Source organism: Pseudophryne corroboree, chromosome 5 (assembly GCF_028390025.1).
Source record: "Pseudophryne corroboree isolate aPseCor3 chromosome 5, aPseCor3.hap2, whole genome shotgun sequence".
Classification (NCBI taxonomy): domain Eukaryota; kingdom Metazoa; phylum Chordata; class Amphibia; order Anura; family Myobatrachidae; genus Pseudophryne; species Pseudophryne corroboree.
This window is the reverse complement of record NC_086448.1, coordinates 647,770,188-647,794,228: the sequence shown is the minus strand read 5'-3', so window position 1 is coordinate 647,794,228 and position 24,041 is coordinate 647,770,188. Positions and strand designations below refer to the sequence as shown.

Here is a 24,041-nt window from a genome sequence, read left to right as displayed (position 1 = left end):
CACAATGGATGACTCATTTGGGGCTGTGCTGGATTTAGGTCTTCAGAGAGTAATTCTACCTCTGAACAAAATATCCAAAATTCAGTCAAGGATTCAGGAGCTGCTACACAGTGAAAAGGTATCCATTCACGCCGCAATGCGTGTGATGGGGTTGATGGTGTCGACATTCGACATGCTGGAGTATGCTCGATACCATTCGAGGCCTCTGCAACGTCTGATCCTTTCCAAATGGAATTGTTTTCATCAGACAATAAAAATGCAGACTATGGTCCTTCCTTTGAAAGTAAGGAGGTCATTAGCCTGTTTGCTACATACATCCAATTTAGACAAAGGGAGACCCTTTTGGATATCAGAATGGGAAATTCTGACAACGGATGCCAGTCTTCAGGGCTAGGGAGCGGTGTCAGAAAGGAGTTGCTTCCAGGGGCAGTGGACCAAGGAACAAAGTTGCCTGCCAATAAATATAATGGAACTTCGGGCCATATATATGGCACTCATGCAGGCAAAGTACCTCCTTCAGGGGAAACCAGTCCAAATCTGCTCGGCAAATGCAACGGCAGTAGCGTACCTCAACCATCAGGGAGGAACTCGCAGCCATAATGCAATGAAAGAGGTAAGTCACACGTTAAAGTGGGCAGAACTTAATCATCCAGCCTTGTCCGCAGTGTTCATTCCGGGAGTCCTAAACTGGGAAGCGGATTTTCTTAGTCGACACGCCATTCATGCAAACGAATGGGCTTTACACCCAGAGGTCTTCCAAATTCTGGTAGACAAATGGGGGTTACCGGAGATAGATCTCATGGCGTCACGTCAGAACAACAAAGTTCCCGGATACGGGTCAAGAACAAATGATCCCAAAGCGATCTTTGTGGATGCCCTGTCAGTGAATTGGGACTTTCATCTGGCCTATGTGTTTCCACCTATCGCCCTGTTACCCAGGGCAATGCGAAAGGTAAAACAAGGAAAGGGCGCCGTGACACTAATAGCTCCAGCTTGGCCCAGAAGACATTGGTACACAGATATGCAGAGGATGTTGATGAAGGGTCCATTCCTACTCCCTCAACGTCCGGATCTACTGTCTCAGGGTCTTTGCTATCAATAGCACCTGTATCGACTGTCTATGACGGCGTGGCTCTTGAGACTTCCATCCTGAAAGCAAGAGGATTCTCACAACAGGTAATTCAAACGTGTAAGCATTGACTGTATGGTTCCAAAAGAAAATTGCTAACCTACAGGATGTGCGCACTTTTTTCCAGGGAATGCTGCACATTCAACCTCCTTTTGTTCCTCCTACAGTGCCTTGGGACTTAAGTTTAGTCCTAAAGGCCCTTCAGGTTGCCCCATTTGAACCACTAAAACGAGTGGATCTTAAATGGTTGACAGCTAAAGTTCTCTTTCTACTGGCTATTGCTTCAGCCAGAAGAGTTTCAGATTGAGGGGCTTTATGTCTCCCTCCTTTCCTGATTTTTTTTTTTTTTATCCAGATAGAGCGGTTCTCAGAACCAAATCTGGGTATCTTCCTAAGGTGGTGTCTAAATTCCAACTTTATGAAGAAATTATAGTCCCGGCCTTCCAAGGGCTGGGCCTTTCCGCGGGAGTTGCATTGTTGGACATAGTCCATGCCTTAAGGATCTACGTGGATCGTAAAAGTGCCATCAGAAAAAACAGACACTCTCTTCATTCTCTACGGATTTCACAAGTGAGGATGGCCTGCTGGTAAGCAGACACTGGCGAGGTGGCTTCGGATGACGATTTTAGAAGCATATTCTCAAGCTGATCTCCCTGTTTGGGCTAATGTCTCTGCTCACTCTACTCATAAGGTAGATCCATCATGGGCAGCACAATGTGGTGCTTCAGCAGAACAGATATGTAAGGCAGCCACATGGTCTTCCATTAACACATTCATTAGACATTATGCCTTTTATACCTTTGCCTCTCAGGACACTGAATTCAGGCGAAGGATTCTCCCATCCAATCAGGAGGGTCCCCACCACTAAATTGCTTTGGGACATCCCAATGTTATCCTGTGGACCCTGCCAGAAAAATAATCGTTATACCGTTGATAACGTTATTTCTCCTAAGTCCACAGGGATCCCACCCTGACGCACCTGATTTGAGGATACTTTACTCACTAACCTCTTCCTTCTTGTATGTAAGGGTGTGCATGTGTGTTCTTCTCACCTGATTAGGGCTGTCTATGATGCTCCTGCCTTGAGCTTTGGAAAAACAACTGATTTGTCTGAGCCAGGAGGCGGAATGTAGGGACGGGCCCGTTGCATGCTGGGAGAGCCCGAAAGCTTTGATCGTTTGTTGCCAATCCGCTGTCGCTACCTCATATCCCAATGTTATCCTGGGTATCCTGTGGACTTAGGAGAAATAGCGTTATCAATGGTAAGTGTACCATAACGATTATTTTTACCTGCACAATTCCTCTGGATCTTTTATTTGCATTTTGGATTGAATGGTCAAGCATTTGGGGAAAGAGGATGTTTGCTCACTCACTCATTTTCAGAGGACTTCATACCGTTTAGAATCAATAGAGCTATGGCCAATAAACAATATTTCTCTAACGTCCTAGTGGATGCTGGGGACTCCGAAAGGACCATGGGGAATAGCGGCTCCGCAGGAGACTGGGCACAAAAGTAAAAAGCTTTAGGACTACCTGGTGTGCACTGGCTCCTCCCCCTATGACCCTCCTCCAAGCCTCAGTTAAGATTTTGTGCCCGAACGAGAAGGGTGCAATCTAGGTGGCTCTCCTGAGCTGCTTAGAGTAAAAGTTTAAATAGGTTTTTTTATTTTCAGTGAGACCTGCTGGCAACAGGCTCACTGCATCGAGGGACTAAGGGGAGAAGAAGCTAACTCACCTGCGTGCAGAGTGGATTGGGCTTCTTAGGCTACTGGACATTAGCTCCAGAGGGACGATCACAGGCCCAGCCATGGATGGGTCCCGGAGCCGCGCCGTCGTCCCCCTTACAGAGCCAGAAGACTGAAGAGGTCCGGAAAATCGGCGGCAGAAGACGTCCTGTCTTCACTAAGGTAGCGCACAGCACCGCAGCTGTGCGCCATTGCTCTCAGCACACTTCACACTCCGGTCACTGAGGGTGCAGGGCGCTGGGGGGGGGGCGCCCTGAGACGCAATAAAAACACCTTTTTGGCAAAAAATACATCACATATAGCTCCTGGGCTATATGGATGTATTTAACCCCTGCCTATTTTTACATAAAAAAGCGGGAGAAAGGCTGCCGAAAAAGGGGCGGAGCCTATCTCCTCAGCACACTGGCGCCATTTTTTCCTCACAGCTCCGTTGGAGGAAGGCTCCCTGACTCTCCCCTGCAGTCCTGCACTACAGAAACAGGGTAAAACAAGAGAGGGGGGGCACTAAATTGGCATATAAATATATACAGCAGCTATATTAGGGAAAAACACTTATATAAGGTTATCCCTGTATATATATAGCGCTCTGGTGTGTGCTGGCAAACTCTCCCTCTGTCTCCCCAAAGGGCTAGTGGGGTCCTGTCCTCTATCAGAGCATTCCCTGTGTGTGTGCTGTGTGTCGGTACGTTGTGTCGACATGTATGAGGAGGAAAATGGTGTGGAGGCGGAGCAATTGCCTGTGTTAGTGATGTCACCCCCTAGGGAGTCGACACCTGACTGGATGGTCTTATGGAAAGAATTACGTGATAGTGTCAGCACTTTACAAAAGACTGTTGACGACATGAGACAGCCGGCAAATCAGTTAATACCTGTACAGGCGTCTCAAACACCGTCAGGGGCTCTAAAGCGCCCGTTACCTCAGGTCGATACGGACACTGACTCCAGTGTCGACGGTGAGGAAACAAACGTATTTTCCAGTAGGGCCACACGTTACATGATCACGGCAATGAAGGAGGTTTTGAACATTTCTGATACTACAAGTACCACAAAAAAGGGTATTATGTGGGGTGTGAAAAAACTACCTGTAGTTTTTCCCGAATCAGATGAATTAAATGAGGTGTGTGATGAAGCGTGGGTTTCCCCCGATAAAAAACTGCTAATTTCTAAAAAGTTATTGGCATTATACCCTTTCCCGCCAGAGGTTAGGGCGCGTTGGGAAACACCCCCTAGCGTAGATAAGGCGCTCACACGCTTATCAAAACAAGTGGCGTTACCGTCCCCTGATACGGCTGCCCTCAAGGAACCAGCTGATAGAAAGCTGGAAAATATCCTTAAAAGTATATACACACATACTGGTATTATACTGCGACCAGCAATCGCCTCAGCCTGGATGTGCAGTGCTGGGGTGGCTTGGTCGGATTCCCTGACTGAAAATATTGATACCCTGGACAGGGACAATATATTATTGACTATAGAGCATTTAAAGGATGCATTTCTATATATGCGAGATGCACAGAGGGATATTTGCACTCTGGCATCAAGAGTAAGTGCGATGTCCATTTCTGCCAGAAGAGGATTATGGACGCGACAGTGGTCAGGGGATGCGGATTCCAAACGGCATATGGAAGTATTGCCGTATAAAGGGGAGGAGTTATTTGGGGTCGGTCTATCGGAACTGGTGGCCACGGCAACGGCTGGAAAATCCACCTTTTTACCCCAAGTCACCTCGCAGCAGAAAAAGATACCGTCTTTTCAGGCTCAGTCCTTTCGTCCCCATAAGGGCAAGCGGGCAAAAGGCCACTCATATCTGCCCCGGGGCAGAGGAAGGGGAAAAAGACTGCAGCAGACAGCCTCTTCCCACGAACAGAAGCCCTCCCCCGCTTCTGCCAAGTCCTCAGCATGACGCTGGGGCCTTACAAGCGGACTCAGGCACGGTGGGGGCCCGTCTCAAGAATTTCAGCGCGCAGTGGGCTCACTCGCAAGTGGACCCCTGGATCCTGCAGGTAGTATCTCAGGGGTACAAATTGGAATTTGAGACGTCTCCCCCTCGCCGGTTCCTGAAGTCTGCTTTACCAACGTCTCCCCCCGACAGGGAGGCGGTATTGGAAGCCATTCACAAGCTGTATTCCCAGCAGGTGATGATCAAGGTACCCCTCCTACAACAGGGAAAGGGGTATTATTCCACGCTGTTTGTGGTACCGTAGCCGGACGGCTCGGTGAGACCCATTTTAAATCTTAAATCCTTGAACACTTACATAAAAAGGTTCAAGTTCAAGATGGAGTCACTCAGAGCAGTGATAGCGAACCTGGAAGAAGGGGACTATATGGTGTCTCTGGACATCAAGGATGCTTACCTCCATGTCCCAATTTGCCCTTCTCACCAAGGGTACCTCAGGTTTGTGGTACAGAACTGTCACTATCAGTTTCAGACGCTGCCGTTTGGATTGTCCACGGCACCCCGGGTCTTTACCAAGGTAATGGCCGAAATGATGATTCTTCTTCGAAGAAAAGGCGTCTTAATTATCCCTTACTTGGACGATCTCCTGATAAGGGCAAGGTCCAGAGAACAGTTAGAGGTCGGAGTAGCACTATCTCAAGTAGTACTACGACAGCACGGATGGATTCTAAATATTCCAAAATCGCAGCTGATTCCGACGACACGTCTGCTGTTCCTAGGGATGATTCTGGACACAGTACAGAAAAAGGTGTTTCTCCCGGAGGAGAAAGCCAAGGAGTTATCCGACCTAGTCAGGAACCTCCTAAGACCAGGCCAAGTGTCAGTACATCAATGCACAAGGGTCCTGGGAAAGATGGTGGCTTCTTACGAAGCGATTCCATTCGGCAGATTCCACGCAAGAACTTTTCAGTGGGATCTGCTGGACAAATGGTCCGGATCGCATCTTCAAATGCATCAGCGGATAACCCTGTCTCCAAGGACAAGGGTGTCTCTCCTGTGGTGGTTACAGAGTGCTCATCTCCTAGAGGGCCGCAGATTCGGCATTCAGGATTGGGTCCTGGTGACCACGGATGCCAGCCTGAGAGGCTGGGGAGCAGTCACACAGGGAAGAAATTTCCAGGGCTTGTGGTCAAGCATGGAAACGTCACTTCACATAAATATCCTGGAACTAAGGGCCATTTACAATGCCCTAAGTCAGGCAAGACCTCTGCTTCAGGGTCAGCCGGTGTTGATCCAGTCGGACAACATCACGGCAGTCGCCCACGTAAACAGACAGGGCGGCACAAGAAGCAGGAGGGCAATGATGGAAGTGGCAAGGATTCTTCGCTGGGCGGAGAATCATGTGATAGCACTGTCAGCAGTGTTCATTCCGGGAGTGGACAACTGGGAAGCAGACTTCCTCAGCAGACACGATCTTCACCCGGGGGAGTGGGGACTTCACCCAGAAGTCTTCCACATGATTGTGAACCGTTGGGAAAAACCAAAGGTGGACATGATGGCGTCCCGCCTCAACAAAAAACTGGACAGATATTGCGCCAGGTCAAGGGACCCTCAGGCAATAGCTGTGGACGCTCTGGTAACACCGTGGGTGTACCAGTCAGTGTATGTGTTCCCTCCTCTTCCTCTCATACCAAAAGTACTGAGAATCATAAGAAGGAGAGGAGTAAAGACTATACTCGTGGCTCCGGATTGGCCAAGAAGGACTTGGTACCCGGAAATTCAAGAGAAGCTCACGGAAGACCCGTGGCCTCTACCTCTAAGAAAGGACCTGCTCCAGCAGGGACCATGTCTGTTCCAAGACTTACCGCGGCTGCGTTTGACGGCATGGCGGTTGAACGCCGGATCCTGAAGGAAAAAGGCATTCCGGATGAAGTCATCCCTACCCTGATCAAAGCCAGGAAGGATGTAACCGTACAACATTATCACCGTATTTGGCGTAAATATGTTGCGTGGTGCGAGGCCAGGAAGGCCCCTACAGAGGAATTTCAACTGGGTCGTTTCCTGCATTTCCTGCAAACAGGACTGTCTATGGGCCTCAAATTGGGGTCCATTAAGGTTCAAATTTCGGCCCTGTCAATATTCTTCCAAAAAGAACTGGCTTCTGTTCCTGAAGTTCAGACGTTTGTCAAGGGAGTACTGCATATACAGCCTCCTTTTGTGCCTCCAGTGGCACCTTGGGATCTCAATGTAGTTTTGGGATTCCTAAAATCACATTGGTTTGAACCACTCACCACTGTGGACTTAAAATATCTCACATGGAAAGTGGTAATACTGTTAGCCCTGGCTTCAGCCAGGCGTGTCTCAGAATTGGCGGCTTTATCCTATAAAAGCCCTTACCTAATTTTTCATACGGACAGGGCAGAATTGAGGACTCGTCCTCAATTTCTCCCTAAGGTGGTTTCAGCTTTTCACTTAAACCAGCCTATTGTGGTGCCTGCGGCTACTAGGGACTTGGAGGATTCCAAGTTGCTGGACGTAGTCAGGGCCCTGAAAATATGTTTCCAGGACGGCTGGAGTCAGAAAATCTGATTCGCTGTTTATCCTGTATGCACCCAACAAGCTGGGTGCTCCTGCTTCTAAGCAGACGATTGCTCGTTGGATTTGTAGTACAATTCAGCTTGCACATTCTGTGGCAGGCCTGCCACAGCCAAAATCTGTAAAAGCCCATTCCACACGGAAAGTGGGCTCATCTTGGGCGGCTGCCCGAGGGGTCTCGGCTTTACAACTTTGCCGAGCAGCTACTTGGTCAGGGGAAAACACGTTTGCTAAATTCTACAAATTTGATACCCTGGCTGAGGAGGACCTGGAGTTCTCTCATTCGGTGCTGCAGAGTCATCCGCACTCTCCCGCCCGTTTGGGAGCTTTGGTATAATCCCCATGGTCCTTTCGGAGTCCCCAGCATCCACTAGGACGTTAGAGAAAATAAGAATTTACTTACCGATAATTCTATTTCTCATAGTCCGTAGTGGATGCTGGGCGCCCATCCCAAGTGCGGATTGTCTGCATTACTTGTACATAGTTATTGTTACAAAAATCGGGTTATTGTTGTTGTGAGCCATCTTTTCAGAGGCTCCTTCTGTTATCATGCTGTTAACTGGGTTCAGATCACAAGTTGTACGGTGTGATTGGTGTGGCTGGTATGAGTCTTACCCGGGATTCAAAATCCTTCCTTATTGTGTACGCTCGTCCGGGCACAGTATCCTAACTGAGGCTTGGAGGAGGGTCATAGGGGGAGGAGCCAGTGCACACCAGGTAGTCCTAAAGCTTTTTACTTTTGTGCCCAGTCTCCTGCGGAGCCGCTATTCCCCATGGTCCTTTCGGAGTCCCCAGCATCCACTACGGACTATGAGAAATAGAATTATCGGTAAGTAAATTCTTATTATACCATATTCTCATATGGTATATCCCTTAATATATCATAAGAGTTTCATGATTCTGCTGCAGTACATTTTATATTATTCACCTTTAGCAATATATGTTATTAGCAGTGACTAGCTATAACAATCATAGTAACATAGTATCTGAGGTTGAAAAAAGACAATTGTCCATCGAGTTCAACCTATTTGTGGTCTCCTATGCATGATGATTTGACTAAAATTTCTGACTGATGCTGCTGTCAGCCGTTGCATTTTATCCCTATTTATAGTAACTATAATGCATGATTATGCACCATACCCCTGGATATCCTTATCCATTAGGAATTTATCTAACCCATTCTTAAAGGTGTTGACAGATTCCGCCATTACAACTTCCTCGGGCAGGGAATTCCAAACACGTATTGTCCTTACCGTGAAAAAGCCTTTACGCCGTATTGTGCGGAATCTCCTCTCCTCTAACCTGAGCGAGTGTCCACGAGTCCTCTGTGTTGATCTAACCAAAAACAGGTCCCGCGCAAGCTCTGTGTATTGTCCCCTTATATATTTGTAGATGTTGATCATATCCCCTCTTAGTCTCCGCTTTTCCAATGTAAACATGCCTAGTCTTTCAAGCCTTTCCTTGTATTCCATCGTCTCCATGCCCTTAATTAGTTTGGTCGCCCTCCTCTGTACCTTTTCAAGCTCCAGGATATCCTTTTTGTAGTACGGTGCCCAGAATTGTACACAGTATTCAAGGTGTGGCCTCACTAGTGATTTATATAACGGGAGTATAATACTCTCGTCCCTAGCATCAATACCCCGTTTTATGCATGCTAATATCTTATTAGCCTTCTTTGCTGCAGTCCTACTTTGGGTACTACTGCTTAGCTTGCTATCTATGAGGACACCTAAGTCATCTTTTAGCTGTATTGCTCTGACTTTCTAACATTATTATTATTTCTTAAAATCAAAATTGTGTTGGCAAACCTTACCACTGATCAACATATATGACTGTTGTCGCATAAAGTAAGCCATAGGTCTTTTGCGTCATCGAAAATAGACAAAAATTGATTTATGTAAGAATCCGGTAGGCCTAAGAAGTCAGATAATTGATTACCATCCCCTAGTGTGCAAGTGATATCAATGTAAATACATTTAAATAGAGGTGGCAGGGTTAATTACTGCATTTCCAAATTGTCTTCATGAAGATACATTTAAGTCCAAATTTCTGTATTTCTGAACATGTGTTTATATAGCACCATCATATTCTGTGTCTGTACAATCTGAAGCAAACACAGTAATAAAACACGGATTGATTTTGTCATACAGATAGAGGAGCAAGAGAGCCCTGCTTATAAGCTAGCTATGGATGTAATAATAGGTTATTTAAAAATACCAAGACTGTAACAACATTTCTCTATCGTCCTAGTGGATGCTGGGGTTCCTGAAAGGACCAGGGGGATAGCGGCTCCGCAGGAGACAGGGCACAAAAAGTAAAGCTTTAGGATCAGATGGTGTGCACTGGCTCCTCCCCCTATGACCCTCCTCCAAGCCTCAGTTAGATTTTTGTGCCCGGCCGAGAAGGGTGCAATCTAGGTGGCTCTCCTAAAGAGCTGCTTAGAAAAGTTTAGCTTAGGTTTTTTATTTTACAGTGAGTCCTGCTGGCAACAGGATCACTGCAACGAGGGACTTAGGGGAGAAGAAGTGAACTCACCTGCGTGCAGGATGGATTGGCTTCTTGGCTACTGGACATTAGCTCCAGAGGGACGATCACAGGTACTGCCTGGATGGTCACCGGAGCCTCGCCGCCGGCCCCCTTGCAGATGCTGAAACGAGAAGAGGTCCAGAATCGGCGGCAGAAGACTCCTCAGTCTTCTTAAGGTAGCGCACAGCACTGCAGCTGTGCGCCATTTTCCTCTCAGCACACTTCACACGGCAGTCACTGAGGGTGCAGGGCGCTGGGAGGGGGGCGCCCTGGGAGGCAAATGAAAACCTTTTTTGGCTAAAAATACCTCACATATAGCCTCCAGGGGCTATATGGAGATATTTAACCCCTGCCAGAATCCGTTAAGAGCGGGAGACGAGGCCGCCGAAAAAGGGGCGGGGCCTATCTCCTCAGCACACAGCGCCATTTTCCCTCACAGAAAGGCTGGAGGGAAGGCTCCCAGGCTCTCCCCTGCACTGCACTACAGAAACAGGGTTAAAACAGAGAGGGGGGGCACTAATTTGGCGTTAGAAATCTATAAAAAAGATGCTATAAGGGAAAACACTTATATAAGGTTGTCCCTATATAATTATAGCGTTTTGGTGTGTGCTGGCAAACTCTCCCTCTGTCTCTCCAAAGGGCTAGTGGGTCCTGTCCTCTATCAGAGCATTCCCTGTGTGTGTGCTGTGTGTCGGTACGTGTGTGTCGACATGTATGAGGACGATGTTGGTGAGGAGGCGGAGCAATTGCCTGTAATGGTGATGTCACTCTCTAGGGAGTCGACACCAGAATGGATGGCTTATTTAGGGAATTACGTGATAATGTCAACACGAGCCAATGTCGGTTGACGACATGAGACGGCCGACAAACAATTAGTACCGGTCCAGACGTCTCAAAAACACCGTCAGGGGTTTTAAAACGCCCGTTTACTTTAGTCGGTCGACACAGACACAGACGGGGACACTGAATCCAGTGTCGACGGTGAATAAACAAACGTATTCCTTATTAGGGCCACACGTTAAGGGCAATGAAGGAGGTGTTACATATTTCTGATACTACAAGTACCACAAAAGAGGGTATTATGTGGGATGTGAAAAAACTACCGTAGTTTTTCCTGAATCAGAAAAATTAAATGAAGTGTGTGATGATGCGTGGGTTCCCCCCGATAGAAAATATGGGCGGTATACCCTTTCCTGCCAGAAGTTAGGGCGCGTTGGGAAACACCCCTTAGGGTGGATAAGGCGCTCACACGCTTATCAGAACAAGTGGCGGTACCGTCTATAGATAGGGCCGTCCTCAAGGAGCCAGCTGACAGGAGGCTGGAAAAATATCATAAAAAGTATATACACACATACTGGTGTTATACTGCGACCAGCGATCGCCTCAGCCTGGATGTGCAGAGCTGGGGTGGCTTGGTCGGATTCCCTGACTAAAAATATTGATACCCTTGACAGGGACAGTATTTTATTGACTATAGAGCATTTAAAGGATGTATTTCTATATATGCGAGATGCACAGAGGGATATTTGCACTCTGGCATCAAGAGTAAGTGCGATGTCCATATCTGCTAGAAGATGTTTATGGACACGACAGTGGTCAGGTGATGCAGATTCCAAACGGCACAAAGGTGTATTGCCGTATAAAGGAAGAGGAGTTATTTGGGGTCGGTCCATCGGACCTGGTGGCCACGGCAACTGCTGGAAAATCCACCGTTTTTACCCTAAGTCACATCTCTGCAGAAAAAGACACCGTCTTTTCAGCTTCAGTCCTTTCGTCCCTATAAGAGTCATATCTGCCCAGGGATAGAGGAAAGGGAAGAAGACTGCAGCAGGCAGCCCATTCCCAGGAACAGAAGCGTTCCACCGCTTCTGACAAGCTCTCAGCATGACGCTGAGACCGTATAGGACCCCTGGATCCTACAAGTAGTATTCCAGGGGTACAGTTTGGAATGTCGAGACGTTTCCCCTGCGCAGGCTCCTGAAGGCTGCTTTACCAAGGTCTCCCTCCGACAAGGAGGCAGTATGGGAAAAAATTCACGAGCTGTATTCCCAGCAGGTGATAATTAAATTACCCCTCCTACAACAAGAAAAGGGGTATTATTCCACACTATATTGTGGTACTGAAGCCAGAAGGCTAGGTGAGACCTATTCTAAATCTAAAAAAATTTGAACACTTACAAAGGTTCAAATCAAGATGGAGTCACTCAGAGCAGTGATAACGAACCGGGAAGAAGGGGACTATCTGGTGTCCCGAGACATCAGGGATGCTTACCTCCATGTCCCAAATTTGCCCTTATCACTAAGGGTACCTCAGGTTCGTGGTATAAAACTGTCACTATCAGTTTCAGACGCTGCCGTTTGGATTGTCTACGGCACCCCGGGTCTTTACCAAGGTAATGGCCGAAATGATGGTTCTTCTTCGAAGAAAAGGCGTCTTAATTATCCCTTACTTGGACGATCTCCTGATAAGGGCAAAGTCCAGGGAACAGTTGGAGGTCGGAGTAGCACTATCTCGGATACTGTTACAACAGCAGGGGTGGATTCTAAAGATTCCAAAATCGCAGCTGATCCCGACAACAAGTCTCCTGTGCTTAGGGATGATTCTGGACACAGTCCAGAAAAAGGTGTTTCTCCCGGAAGAGAAAGCCAGGGAGTTATCCGAGCTAGTCAGGAACCTCCTAAAATCAGTGCATCATTGCACAAGGGCCATGGTAAAAAAAAAATGGTGACTTCCTTCGAAGCAATTCCAGTCGGCAGATTTCATGCAAGAACTTTTCAGTGGGATCTGCTGGACAAATGGTCCGGATCGCATCTTCAGATGCATCAGCGGATAACCCTATATCCAAGGACAAGGGTGTCTCTCCTGTGGTGGTTACAGAGTGCTCATCTTCTAGAGGGCCGCAGATTCGGCATTCAGTTTTGGATGTTGGTGACCACGGAGGCCAGCCCGAGAGGCTGGGGAGCAGTCACACAAGGAAAAAATTTCCAGGGAGTGTGATCAAGTCTGGAGATTTTTCTCCACATAAATATAGCTAAGGGTAAATTTATAATGCTCTAAGCTTAGCAAGACCTCTGCTTCAAGGTCAGCCGGTATTGATCCAGTGGGATAGAACATCACGGCAGTCGCCCACGTAAATAGACAGGGCGGCACAAGAAGCAGGAGGGCAGTGGCAAAAACTGCAAGGACTTTTCGCTGGGCGGAAAATCATGTGATAGCACTGTCAGCAGTTTTTCATTCCGGGAATGGAAACTGGGAAGCAGACTTCCTCAGTAGGCACGTCCTCCACCCGGCAGAGTGGGAACTTCATGGGGAAGTTTTCCACATAATTGTAAACCGTTGGGAATTACCAAAGGTGGACATGATGGCGTCCCGTCTGAACAAAAAACGGGACAGGTATTGCGCCAGGTTAAGAGACCCTCAGGCAATAGCTGTGGACTTTTCTGGTAACACCGTGGGTGTACCAGTCGGTGTATGTGTTCCATCCTCTGTTTTTCATACCTAAGGTACTGAGAATTATAAGACGTAGAGGAGTAAGAACTATACTCATGGCTCCGGATTGGCCAAGAAGGACTTGGTACCCGGAACTTCAAGAGATGCTCACAGAGGACTTATGGCCTCTGCCGCTAAGAAGGGACTTGTTTCAGCAAGTACCTTGTCTGTTCCAAGACTTACCGCAGCTGCGTTTGACGGCATGGCGGTGGAACGCCGGATCCTAAGGGAAAAGGCATTCAGGAAGAGGTCATTCCTACCCTGGTCAAAGCCAGAAAGGAGGTGACCGCACAACATTATCACCACATGTGGCGAAAATATGTTGCGTGGTGTGAGGCCAGGAAGGCTCCACGAAGAAATCTCAACTCGGTCGATTCCTGCATTTCTTGCAAACAGGAGTGTCTATGGGCCTCAAATTGGGGTCCATTAAGGTTCAAATTTCGGCCCTGTCGATTTTTCTTCCAGAAAGAATTGGCTTCAGTTCCTGAAGTCCAGAAGTTTGTCAAGGGAGTATTGCATATACAACCCCCTTTTGTGCCTCCAGTGGCACTGTGGGATCTCAACGTAGTTCTGGGATTCCTCAAAACACATTGGTTTAAAACCAGTCAAATCTGTGGATTTGAAGCATCTCACATGAAAAGTGAACATGCTCTTGGACCTGGCCTGGACCAGGCGAGTGTCAAATTGGTGGTTTTTTTTCTCATTCGGACAGGGCAGAGCTGCGGACTCGTCCCCAGTTCCTCCCTAAGGTGGTGTCCGTGTTTAACCTGAACCAGCTTATTGTGGTGTCTTGCGCCTACTAGGGACTTGGAGGACTCCAAGTTGCTAGATGTGGTCAGGGCCCTGAAAATATAGGTTCCAGGACGGCTGAAGTCAGGAGAACTGACTTGCTGTTATCCTGTATGCACCCAACAAACTGGGTGCTCTTGCTTTTAAGCAGACTTTTGCTAGTTGGATGTGTAAAAAAAATACAATTCAGCTTGCACATTCTGTGGCAGGCCTGCCACAGCCAAAATATGTAAATGCCCATTCCACAAGGAAGGTGGGCTCATCTTGGGCGGCTGCCCGAGGGGTCTCGGCTTTACAACTTTGCCGAGCGGCTATTTAATCAGGGGCAAACACGTTTGTAAAATCCTACAAATTTGATACCCTGGCTAAGGAGGACCTGGAGTTCTCTCATTCGGTGCTGCAGAGTCATCCGCACTCTCCCGCCCGTTTGGGAGCTTTGGTATAATCCCCATGGTCCTTTCAGGAACCCCAGCATCCACTAGGACGATAGAGAAAATAAGAATTTACTTACCGATAATTCTATTTCTCGGAGTCCGTAGTGGATGCTGGGCGCCCATCCCAAGTGCGGATTATCTGCATTACTTGTACATAGTTACAAAAATCGGGTTATTATTGTTGTGAGCCATCTTTTCAGAGGCTCCGCTGTTATCATACTGTTAACTGGGTTCAGATCACAGGTTGTACAGTGTGATTGGTGTGGCTGGTATGAGTCTTACCCGGGATTCATAAATCCTTCCTTATTGTGTACGCTCGTCCGGGCACAGTACCTAACTGAGGCTTGGAGGAGGGTCATAGGGGGAGGAGCCAGTGCACACCATCTGATCCTAAAGCTTTACTTTTTGTGCCCTGTCTCCTGCGGAGCCGCTATCCCCCTGGTCCTTTCAGGAACCCCAGCATCCACTACGGACTCCGAGAAATAGAATTATCGGTAAGTAAATTCTTATTTTCAAGTACCCTTTTAATATCCCATAGAGCGTGATCAAACCCATCATAAAAAAATAAACATGCTGTACTGACTGTCAGTTTTGCTAGTCCATGCCAGGACTAGTTTCGGCAGAGGTGGAGAAACTCTGATTGGGACATCAATTCCCCAAATCTGTGCATTGCATAATGACACGTATAGCTTACGTGTACATTTCTAATAAATGAGTTTGTGCAAACCATTACACTACCGCAACTAATGTCAGAGTATCCAAGCAATGCAACATTAGCGGTAGTGAAACACTATACAGAATCTCCCCGTGTAGACTATACTTGTTCTGCATATCTAACATATAGACCAGTGGTTCTCCTACATTTCCCACCTGGGTACACCTATTTGTACCCCCAATACATGTGTAATGAACGTAACGGTTATTGAATAACATGAAAGTGCTATAAACTATATTTCTAGTCCTAGTGGATACTGTGGTTCTGTACTTCAGTACCACGGGGTATAGATCGGGACCACTGGAGCCTGGCACCTTAAAACCTTGAGTGTGGGTATGTGTATGCTGGCTCCTCCCCTCTATGCCACTCCTACAAGACATCCGTTTAGAAAAATGTGCCCAAGGAGCCGGGTGCATTTCTCTGGATCTCCAGAGAGTTTCCTTTTGTTTTTTAATTTACGGTAGTTATTTATTTTCATGTAGCCCTTGTTGGCAACCAGGCTACCTGCTTCGTGTACTTAGAGGGGGGGGACCGAACCAACCCCCTGAGGGTTAATGGTTCGTAATCCCAGCTGACGGGACACTGAGCTCCTTAGGTGCTGATCACGTATTGTTAGTATGTTTGCCCACGCTGGCAGCTAGCCACCACCCTCTAACAGATGCCAAAATTCAAGATGCGGTGAGTATTATACCGGGTTCCCGGTTAGCGGGTCCCCGGTGCAGTTTGGGCGGCATGTCACGTGGTGGTCACGGGCCACGAGCTGCGGTGCCCGCCGCGGACAATATTGTCTTGGGTTTATGCCCCACAGTGCTTACTGTCACTAAAGGTTTTGCGTGTGCTGGTATGTATAAAATTTTTTTTTTTAACAGTATAACCAAATACAGCAGGGACCGCGCGCCATTGCAAGGGGCGGGGCTTCCCAGAGCGGGACCAGTGGCAGGAAGGCGCCATTTCCTGCTGCTGCGGATCTTCAAGGCTGCATGCACGCTGCTCCTCCAGGGACCCACGCTGTTAGACTCTGTACTGGTACAATGGGGTCATAGAAGGGGGGGAGCACACCAGCGGTAGCGCCGCTGCACTCCTATCAGGTCATACACATTGTGCTTCTGTGTGCTGGTGTCTGCTCCTCAGTGTCACTCCAAGGGCTCTCTAGGGTCTGTGTGGAGGTGTTTGTCAGGAGCTGCGCTGTATTACAGTTGTGTAAGATGTCTGTTGACATGGTTATGTGTGCTGCTTGTGACTCTTCCCCATCGTCAGCGGGGTCACTCATGTGTGAACAATGTTCCTGATCTCCACAGGGACACTGTTCACAAGCACCTGACTGGCTAGATAGTTTTAAAAGCATGATTCAGGATGTAAATTCAGAATTAGCTGCAGCAAAAAAGGAGAGACAGGTGTTAAAGTACTCTATTGATTGTGTGGCAAAAGCAGCAGCATACCAAAAAGGCTTCTCAGCCCCCTCTAGTTGTTTCACATAAACGCTCACTGCCACAGGTGCTCCAGTCTGATTCTGATCAGCCTGATGTGGATGATGATGATGATATGGATGAGGACAGCTCCCTGTCCTCTGGGGTGGAGGCTCTCATTTTTGCTGTAAGAGAGGTCCTTCACATACCGGATCAGGAGGCAGAACCAGATGAGGAGTTGTACTTTAATGTTAGACCAAAGACCTCCGCAACTTTTCCTGTATCTAAAGAATTAAACTCCCTGGCCAGGGAGGCTTGGCTAAACTCTGATAAAATAAAATTTAGAAATTTCTCACGGGTTTTTGATTACTTTTCCCCTCCCAGCGTTTATCGTTCACGTTTTCATATCTCAAGGAAGGAACTGATAGTGAACTTAGATGAAATCTATTTGAAATTCACTAGTACAGTTTATAGCTCATGGTGCTAGTTGGTCTCTAGTCTATTTTTTTTTTTTTTAGATTACAAGTAGCATCTGTATTTGCATATGTATCACATTATCCTATATAATAAAGGCTAATGCTGCTCCTCTTCTCTATGGAGGGAATCCAAGAGCATTAGATGGTGCCCAACGGAGAAGTTCAAGTGTTACTCCGTTCAGGCATGCACAGCATTACTGTTATGATGTTTTGTCATTTGGAGGGGCTGGTAACTAGTTTACTGATATACTGTAATACATCCATTTAATTATACAGGTTAAATGTGGTGGGGGTAGGGGGGGTATGCACCAAAAAAACCTCTCAAGCCTGCAATTAAGAACCGGCGAGATACACCATTGTTTACTCACACCATCCATACTACTTTTCAACTTGCAGTAACCTTGGCTGAATTGACGGAACCACTTAATAAATGGATGAATACAGTTTTACTGCAGTTAGAAAATGTAAAAGTAGCAGAGCACTGACTAAGTTGTGGCGTGCCAGTCTGTGTTTTTTTTTTTGTTGTTGCTCCATATGGTACTGCAGGAAGTAATCGCTCACCTTGGGAGATACATAATTGAGTTAGTTCTACTTTACTGGGACATCTGCCAGTGTTTCCTGGTGCAAACAACAGTCGTCTCTGAGGCATTGTTTAATAGTAGTCAGGGGAAGTATAGGCTTCAGCAGAGCAATCATTTATTTAAGAGAAAACCCAGGAACAGAACATGACATTGCTAGTCTGTCCAGGGAAATGAGAACCAATGCCTATATACTGGTATCATAGAAAATGCCAAAATTATGTTCTTGTGTAAAGATCTAGCCTGGCAAATACACAATTGTATATCCATTGCTGTGTCTCTGCTTGCTTTTACTGTAAGATTGCACTATGAAGTATAGTAGCTAATTTTTGTAGTTCAACAGGAGTGCAAACAGATATGTACAGTTTGCACCTTGTATGAGGTACTAAAACTAAATGACATATTTTAGTTGTGATTACCAATAGTGCCAGTTCTCTGACCCCATAGGGAATGTTTCCAACTGGAAAAGGAGATGCGCGTTCATTAGAATATTGTCATGGACCAATCAGTTGATTGGAAGAATAATTTGGGTTCATCATGTTCAGGGTTTATTTTGTTGTAACTTTGATTTCTTTCTTTTTTTTTTTTAAATACTTAAAGCGATGTTTTTAATGGATCTGTGATGTATACCGCATTAGCAATATTTTGCATGTGTCATTAAATCTCTTTAGAATTGCTAAGTTTGTTAAACTTTGGTTTTGCATAGCAAATAAATGTTTTGGATATGCATAGGCCACTGGTTCCCAAATGCAGTCCTCAAGGCACCCAACGGTCCAGGTTTTAGGGATATCCCTGCTTCTACACAGATGGCATCATCAAACTGACTGAGGTACTCATTTAAGTCACCTGTGCCTAAGCATAAATATCCTTAAAACGTTATCCGGTCTTTAGGTTGACACTCATTAGGTCGACATGATCACTAGGTCAACATAGCAAAGGTCGACACATGAAAAAGTCGAGTTTTTCACTTTTTCCCAATTTAAAAAAAAAAAAACGTTTTCATATTTTACTATCTGCGTGGACTACAATTGGGAATAGTAGCCTGTGGCGAGCGCAGTGTTAGCGGAGCGAGGCACCTTGGCTGAAGCATGGCGTGCCATGCGGGGGGATACGGTGCACCAATTGGGTTCCCGGTCACTTTACGAAGAAAATGACACCCAAAAAATATAATGTCAACCTTTTTTCATGTTGACCTAGTAACTGTCGACCCTATGATTCACACCCCTTAAAACCTGGACTGCTGTGGTGCCCTGGGGACCGCGTTTGGTAACTACTGGTATAGGCTGTTTGATTTTATTTGTATTTTACTTGATCTTCCCTATTTCCTTACTTGAAGAAAACCTAGACAATCTAAAGCAAATAACTTACTCTTAAGACCGTAGTTGTCAAACTCTGGGCCTTATTCAGTATGGATCGCATCCTGAACTATTTATGCTCAGTGAGCAGGAGCTGTACTGCTTGTGGTCACATGGTGAGATGCGATCGCATCTTACTTATGCAAAGCCTCTGATTGACAGGCAGAGATGTTTGCGGGGCGGTTATGTGGCATTGCGGGAGCATTGACACAGCGTTGCAGGGGGCGTGCTGTCGGAAATGGGGCATGTTCGGGGCATCAGTGTGATATCACACCAGGCTGCGGAGGCAGGGCGTCTTCCACAATTCAGCGATGCGAACGCAATGGAATTGTGATCGCATCGCTGCCATGCATTTGCATGCTGGGCGGCTTTGCCCTGTGCTGGGCGGCACCTAACATGCGATGGCAAGTAGTTGCAGTTATGTTAAAACAGAAAAACTGCAACTGAAGCTGAATAAGGTCCTCTGTCCTCAAGGTAAGCTTAACAGTCCAGTTTTCAAATATTTCCATGCTTAAGCACAGATGAGGTAATGGGTACTAGGGAGGCCAATCCCGGGACGTTTTTTTAATCCCAGGATCCCGGGATTGAACTGTTCTCCTTTAATTTATGTATGTGGGGGAGGGGATCAGGGGGGTTACAAGTAAAAAACAAACAAACATACTCACAAATAAGTAGAGCGGTCCCCAAGGTCCAGAGGGGAAGTAAAAGCAGGCGTCTGGTAGTGAGGGTCCCTTACTGCCCGGCTTTAGAAGGAAGCATCTGAGCCGGGTGCTCAGCGCTGCCCAGGAGGGAGACTGCTGGGGGGAGGGGGGGGGGGGAGAAGGCGATGCTGCCACGTTTCAAAAGGCAGCGTCTGATCCGAGTGCTCAGCGCTGCTGCACGGGAACAGAAACTGCAGTGAGGGGGGAAGGAGGCGTTGATGCCGCGCTTTTAGTTCAAAAGGCAGCGTCTGAGCCAAGTGCTCAGCGCTGCCCGGGTATAGAGGCTGCCGAGGGAAGCGAAGCGGGGAACTGCGCATGTGCAGTATAATCCCGGGATTGGAAGCTCCAATCCCGGGATTCAAATCCCAGTGTTTTTGGGCCTTAATCCCGGGATCCCGCCGATCCCGGGATTGGCCTCCCTAATGGGTACCTCAGTGAGTTTGATTATACAATCTGTGCACAAGCATGTATTTCTTTAAAACCTGGACTGTAATGGGCCCTACACACTGGCCGACATGACTGCACGATATGAACGAGTTAACGTTCATATCGTGCAGTGTGGAGGCTCCAGCGATGAACGATGCGTGGCCCCGCGCTCGTTCATCGCTGGTCCCCCGTCGGCTGTACATGCAGGCCAATATGGACGATCTCGTCCATATTTGCCTGCACTTCAATGCAGCCGGGTGACGTGAAGAAACTTCACTCCCCCCGTCACTGCCCCTCCGCCACCGGGTCGGCCGTATACGCAGTCGGGCAGCTCGGCGGCGGATCGGCCAGTGTGTAGGGCCTATTAGTGTACCTTGAGGACAGAGGGGCAGATGTATTAACCTGGAGAAGGCATAAGGAAGTGATAAACCAGTTATATGTGCAAGGTGATAAAGACACCAGTTAGTATCTGATTGGCTGGTGCCTTTATCCCATTGCACATATCACTTGTTTCCTTATGCCTTCTCCAGGTTAATACATCTGCACCAGAGTTTGAGAAACAGTATTCTAAGGGGTAGACAGAATGTCAGTGATGATTGGGGGCTTTGTCCGATAGATTTCAAATAGCAATAGTTCGTTATACTAAATCAGACGTTAGAATTGAATTACTAGTGTCATTTGAAATCGGTCAGTAATTGCTGCTGATCCTTGGATTGACTTAGTAAATCAATATCTGAATGTTTTATTATTGGGAATCATTGTTTACAGGATATTGAGGACTTTCAAACTGATTTCTGATGTTCTGTATTTCCAGCAAACACCTACCTCTTCATGGTGCAAGCACAAGGCATAATGCTAAGAGACAACGTTCGAACCATTGGGCATATGCTTAGACAGTATACCAATAAAAATGGTACACTCAATGGAACAGGTAAGAAGAATTCTATCTTTCATGTGTTCTCAGTGTATGTGATATTCTGTTGAATATAATTATTATTGCTATATTTGCACAAGTGTTTGGTAAAAAAATAGTTTTTTACAATAGGTTTTCAGGGACTGACTCTTCAAGTCTCTGATGTGCTAAATAAAATGAGATTCACCAGTTGGGATACCGGAAAGTCTGTAGACCATCCATAGATACAACTGCACCACTTTTTCTATGTGCGTATAAGTAATGATGTGTAAGCACATGTGAGATTATAGGGATATCAACTATGTGCTCCCCATTCAGATGTGATCATGCAGTGCTAGCATGTTCACTGGCATAACTCCTAGATCAGTGTTTGAGGCGTTTGCTGATGGCATGAGGTGTAAAGGCCCCCATCCACTATGGAGTTTTATCTCCGCAATGAGTTGGATCCATTTTTCCTGCAATCTGGCTGGGAGCTTTCTGGGAGCCCTGCGATTGCGATTTGCGACTTGAGTGTATTTGTTACATGTGATTTATCTCATGTGATTTAACGTTATTAAACCTATTTCTAGAGATTGTAAGCTTGTGAGCAGGGCCTTCCTACCTCTGACTGTTTGTTTATTACCCAGTTTTGTTGTATCATTGTGTCTAATTGTAAAGCACAACGGAATTTGCTGCGCTATATAAGAAACTGTTAATAAATAAATAATAAAATATTTCTGTGCAATTGAGATGAATAGAACGGTCAGCCCGTGTGATTTGCGATGCGAGGCACACAGGACCGCGCCTCGCATCGCAATCGCGCAAAAAGGACATGCAATGTGACACTTTTCATGCAGCCCATCTCAGCAGTTAGTCTCAATGGCATAAAAACAGGCCATATCGCACTAGTGGATGGGGGGGCCTTAAGATGTTCTCTAGACTGAATTCTAGCTGAATTATCGACTAGGTTGTGCTTATGCAGGAACTTTAACTTTCATTTTGCTATAAAAGAAAAACAGAAGAAAAAAAAAATCGCCTAATATGATCTAGAAATGCTCCAGGAACAAGTAGTCCAATAATAGTCCCCATCTCTGATGTTCTGTCTTTTCCATCCTGGAAACAAAAACAAATTCTTAAGCTGGCCATACACTTTACGATAATTGTTCCGCCGGCTGGCAGGAAAGACAATCTTCCAGTGTATAAGCGAAAACAACGTTTGGTTGCTGAAAAATGCTTAAACGTCCAAAAACGTTTGTTCCAACATCTTTGTTAAATCAAACATGTTTGCTGTAAGAAACCCAACCAACAGATTATAGTTCCAGTAAAGGGTTACATTTGGAAACTCCTGACCCCCCAGCCTGTCAGATTAGATGTAGGGGGACAATGTCCATCTCATCTGCTTATGAGTGTTAAATTCTAAAATGAAAGGAAGTGTGTGTGTGGTCCCCACTGACTTTGTAACGTGCAGACAGTATCTGCCTACTTCTGTGACAGAAAATCGTTCAGTTGGATAGAAAAGCCATTAATTTGGCTGGTCTGAGGAAACAGTTGGGTAGTGTAAGGAGAACACTTCATGATTGTTTTACTTGGTTAGGCAAGTTGGTTAAAATATGGCCAGCTTTAAAGTAATTGCAGTGTATATTTCCCAAACCTGAAAATAATAAAATGACAAAACTTTTTTAGATTTTAATTGAAGTAGACAATATTTTATACACGGACTCAGTGAAGATACAGAAAGACAATTGCTTTGCAGTTGTCGCAGCTCCATGTTCTTCATGTTAACACACATGGAATGGTTTCCTTCTCTTGACATGAACTGATTTCGCAGCTGATGCAAAACAGTGGGAGAGAGTGATATTGCCCCCATCCTTTCCATTAATTCTATTTAATTCTGTGTGTATGTATATAAATATGATACAGAGATACGTTCCGTGCCGTGTTTACGTCTTTAGCATCTGATCATCTTACTTGATGACACGGCGGCACGGAACCAATAGTATAGCTCATGATATAATAAATACAGCCAATTAAAGGGGAACACGAAGACGGAATACAAACCGATATTGACATAAACACAGTCTGAGGAAGAGGACAGTTTGCCCCTGAAACGCATTACTAAATTTTATGCACATCTTACTCTGAAGAGCTGGATGTGAATAGATGTCTGCATATCCATGTTACATTTGGGGAAATTTCAATACTTTCAAGTCAAGGAAGCTAATAAAACACAATACAGGTTGAGTATCCCATATCCAAAATGCTTTGGACCAGAAGTATTTTGGATATCGGATTTTTCCGTATTTTGAAATATTTGGTGATGGGACCTAAGTCTAAGCACAGAATGCATTTATATTTCATATACACCTTATATACACACAGCTTTAAGGTCAGTTTAGCCAATATTTTTAATAACTTTGTGCAGTACACAAAGTTTGTGTACATACACACAATTCATTTATGTTTCATCTACACCTTATACACACAGCCTGAAGGTCATGTAATACAATATTTTTAATAACTGTGTGTATTAAACAAAGTTTGTGTACATTGAGCCATCAGAAAGGTTTCACTATCTCAGTCTCACTCAAAAAAATCTATATTTTGGAATTTTCCATATTTCTGAATATTTGGATATGGGATACTCAATTTGTAGTATTTTCTGCAGTGCCTAGATGGGAAAGCTACAAAATGTTTTTAGTTTTACTTTCTTATTTTATATTCCTTTATATTTCTAGGGGTCACTGTTACCGACATGTTTTTCTATGTGATACTGACATGGACACAGAATACTAATCCATAATATAAATAGCGTGTCAGAATTGTCATGAAACAAAGCAAATGCTTGTCAGGATGTGTTCGTGTACTGGTCCGTATACTTACGTTTATAT

At 45.9% G+C, this 24,041-nt stretch overlaps 1 protein-coding gene across 1 annotated transcript in view; it reads left to right on the top strand.

Moving 5' to 3' along the window:
- Window positions 1-24,041, top strand: part of B4GALT6 (beta-1,4-galactosyltransferase 6) — a 242,363-nt gene that overhangs the window by 108,382 nt on the left and 109,940 nt on the right. Inside the window, exon 2 of the mRNA XM_063923646.1 lies at window positions 21,076-21,192. Within this exon, the coding sequence (XP_063779716.1) occupies window positions 21,076-21,192 (117 nt within the window). The remainder of the gene's footprint in view (window positions 1-21,075; window positions 21,193-24,041) is intronic.